The 3,916-nt window shown below is 36.8% G+C and overlaps 2 protein-coding genes and 1 pseudogene across 3 annotated transcripts, besides 1 other annotated feature; all 3 read left to right on the top strand.

Annotated features, from left to right (window-relative positions):
- Positions 1-2,195: a mobile genetic element.
- On the top strand, positions 891-1,115 carry TVAGG3_1073760 (phage tail repeat-like family; the record flags this gene model as incomplete). The annotated part of the gene is made up of 1 exon (XM_053888459.1): positions 891-1,115. The coding sequence occupies one exon, from the start codon at positions 891-893 to the stop codon at positions 1,113-1,115; it is 225 nt and encodes a 74-aa protein (XP_053744411.1).
- Positions 1,162-2,010, top strand: TVAGG3_1073770 (annotated as a pseudogene). The gene has a single exon. A coding segment is annotated over exon 1 (849 nt).
- A 249-nt stretch (positions 2,196-2,444) lies between the features above and the next one.
- On the top strand, positions 2,445-3,296 carry TVAGG3_1073780 (DNA/RNA polymerases family; the record flags this gene model as incomplete). Its single annotated transcript, XM_053888460.1, has 1 exon — positions 2,445-3,296. One exon carries the CDS (start codon positions 2,445-2,447, stop codon positions 3,294-3,296), a length of 852 nt encoding a protein of 283 aa, XP_053744412.1.
- Between the last annotated feature and the right edge of the window lie 620 nt (positions 3,297-3,916).

A 3,916-nucleotide genomic window follows, 5' to 3' on the forward strand; every position in this document is an offset into this window, starting at 1 on the left:
TAGCCAGAGGTGCATTTGGAATTGGAAGGAAGATTTTGAGTACATTAGGTATACTGAAAGAGAAAGCACAACCTATTATACAAACTGTACAGAAAGGTTGGGAGGTAGCACGAGATGCAACAAATCTTATTCCAAATCCTGAAACAAGAGGAAAAGTTCAAGGATGGATGGACAATGTAGGAAGACAAGCAGGAAACTATTATAACAAAGCAAATGACTACTATAACCAAGCAGGACACTATATGGACCAAGGTGAAAGATTCTTTAACAGAGGATATAACCATGCACAACAATGGGTAAAATAACCAACCGCAACCGCCTCAAACGTGGGGAATGTAAAGTTTTTTACTGAGATGAAATGAACAATACAGCATTGAGACAAATGGGTTCAAGATGGATTTGTCGGCTTCCAGCAGTTACACAACGTGTTTGTCAAGTTCTTCCTATACCTCAGGAAGTTTTAGACCGACTTAAAAAACAACAACAACCAGTTGAAAACAAACCAAATTAAAATTTTTTACTGAGATGAAATGACCGAAGAAGTTGAAACGGTAGATTTGACACCACAAACAAAAAGTTCAGAACCATTGTCAAAACCTGTCAAAGAACTTACAGATGAAGAGAAAAATTCAATAATAGAAAGTGCCAGGTCTGGAAATACAAACCCTAACTATAAAGTCACTTTTCATAGAAATGGAACGGCTAGTATCTCAAAAAAGAAACAGACTCTCACAAATAAAATATTGAAGTCTGAAGGAGCTTTCGAGACAACAGATGGAAAAGTTTACTTCACTGACCAACAGTTCATTATAGAACATCTCATTGACTTAGAGTCGAAATATTCTAAACTTTACAACAAACACAAAAAGTTGAAAGGAAAACAAAAACAAATGGCATATGATATTTATGAAGATGTTGACGACACAACTGTTCCTGCAAGTGAAGTAAAGTCAGAGGAACCGAAAAGTGACGAAAAACTGATAGAAGAAGAAAAAACAAAAACTGAAGATAAACCAAAACCAAAGTTTAGTTTCCAAACTAAACCAAGTCAACCTTCATTAGCTGGTATGGGTTGGCGTCAAAGACTTATGGCAGCAGGCGGTTATGTAAAGTAAAGAAAAAAATATATTTTTTTATTTTTATAAAAATGCCCCATATAGAATGGATAGAAAATCTGCTAGAATAAAAGCAGAGTTGCAAAGATATGGTTGGAGAGTTTCGAAGAAGTTTAAATATAGGAAGGGACCCATAAAAGTCTATGACAAACTGGCTGGTCTTCGCTACGAAATGGATTTGGAAACAGCACGTGCCAATTATCCAAACAGACTAGAGAGGTTAGAAGAAGAACGTCTTATGGACATGCCTTTCGATGTTAGTGAACCTCAAGTTGAAGGACACGACGGCTTTGCCAGATTCTACTGGAAACATGACGAACAATTGCATCCTTTGAGAAGGAAAAAAGGTAGTGCAGAGGATGGTCATGCTCCCATGGAAAGAACAAGATATGCATATGAGAAGTATCGTGAAGTTAGAAGTCAAATTACTTCTGGTCGAACCTTTACAGTAAACTTTGACGAAGGAAAGAACAAAGAAGGCTTCATGGGAGTACTTGCTGCCATACAAGATGGAAATAAGAAAGGATACAATCTCAGATTGACCATAACAGATTTGGATGGTCACATTTACTATGCACATGGCAATGTCACAACAGCTGCAATGCTTCTTGACGCTTTCAAGACTACAAAGAGAGAACAAATGGTTGACTCCGACTCAGACATTTTGAATGCAATTGAAGGAATTGCAAGTGTCAAGTTCGAATGGTACCAACCTAACCCTCAAGCAGTCAGACAACATGCTGGATACTTCCCTTCATAAATAAGTCTGACATTGACTTGACAAGGTATGGAATTTACAATTCAATTGAAACAATTGTCAATGAACCTTGCATTCTTACATGTCTCAGGAACTCTGGTCTTGTTACAGAAGAGAAGATGAAGTATCTTGAGTCATGTGTGAAGACAAGGTACATTCTCAGAGGTCAATTGGCAAAAATTGCACCGTTGGCAAATGTCAATATCCGAGTCAACATACCTACAGCTAAAGGTTCTTCACATGACGACTATGTTGTTGAGTTCAATTTACCATGGTTGAAGATTGTAATTGTCCACAACCACTTCATGTTGAACGAAAGTCTTACAAACCCATTGTTCGGAAAAGGCAAGTGCAACATTGTCAGAGCTGTAAACATTCTTTTCGAGAAAGGTTTGTTGGAACCAATTCCAGATGACAAGCTGACAGAAACTTTTGTACCAAAAGACGAAACAAACTTTTCACTGTTAGCAAGACCAAAAGTTGTTCCAGACAAAGTTCTAGTACAAAAGAAGTACACAATTCCACAAGGAGTTGGATTGTTCGGATACCAACCTGAACCAGAAGAACTTCCAATGAGGTTGCAAGAACTTCAAGATGCTATAAACAAACTTCCATTGAGACATCCAATTGACGTCAAATTGTATTGGAGAGCTTCTGAGTTAGGTCAGAAGGTTTTATATGAAACAGGTTGCTTCGACGATGTTTATGAGATAACAGGAGAAGTTTCTCAGAAGATAAGAGACTCACTTGAATTTCCACAAACTGGACCAATTGGTTGCGACAAGTTCGACTCAAACGAAAAGATATACTATGTCGACCTTAACGCTGCATACATGAGGTTTGTCCAATATATTCCGACTGGAATTCCAAACGAAGATGGTGAGTTCCCGGGAAGGAACTATACAGTTGGAAAAGTCATACAACAACTGTATGATATTAGGAAAGCTTCAAACCCCAAACTTGCAATGACACTCAAATTGCTTATGAATTCGACATGGGGATATTCCATTAAGAAACCTCAAGAGATGAAGAGTAAACATTATGAGAAGGTCGACAACTTTGTTGAAAGGTTTTCTCCTTTTGTTTTGAAGTACGAATTCACTCAAGGTCAAAATGGCTTAGTAACCACATTAAAACCTATTGTCGAACATTGGTCTTACCCTCAGTTCGCAAAGGCAGTACTTGACAACTACAACAAATTCTTCTCCGAAGTCAAATCGAAAGTTGTGGTTTACTATGAGAACATTGACGCACTCATGACGAACGAAGAAGGCTATAACAAACTCATTGAAATGGGAATGGTCGGTGAAAAGATGGGCTGTTTTAAGCTAGATAAGGTATTTTCCGAAGTTCATGTCCTCTCCAAGCGTAAGTACTGGGGCATACTTGAAGACGGCACAGAAATAAAACATTGCATGAAGTAAAAACGTTTTTCAAAAAAGTGACATTTTTAAATTTTATTTGAACTGTACGCTGAGTTTGCTTATGTAAACACTAGAGATACAGATGGAAAATACGTTCAAATACTTCTTAACAAATTCAAGAAGCTATATGGCATACCATTTTAAAACAATATATTTTTACATATATTAAATGCTTCAGGTTGAAAAACAAAGAACAAAAGTAGCAGATACAAAACCGTTAGACTATATCTTTACAAATGCTGGTAGGACTATTTCAGATGAAGAAATTTCATCCCGAGTATACAGGTTTGACTATCCAATTCGTTGGCTTCAAAGTCCTTCAGATGCAAAGGCAATAGGATTTAGAAGAGTTTTGTTTTCAAATAGAACTAACGCGTTTATGTTCGTAGTATATTTTCATGGGCAGTATAAAGGTTCTGATGGTCTAATAGACAAATTTGCCGAAATGAGAATCTTTACAGTTCGTTCAGACGAAAGTCTTGAGAAAACTCTAAATGACTTTCAAACTCAAATGAACAAATATTATTGGGAATTTCAAGAAAAATACGACTCTTTACTAAATGGAACATACTATCTGAAACTAGAATATGACAAGATGAACTCCACCGTTTCATTTCAAA

The sequence above is a fragment of the Trichomonas vaginalis genome, assembly GCF_026262505.1.
Source record: "Trichomonas vaginalis G3 chromosome Unknown ctg_106, whole genome shotgun sequence".
Lineage (NCBI taxonomy): Eukaryota > Parabasalia > Trichomonadida > Trichomonadidae > Trichomonas > Trichomonas vaginalis.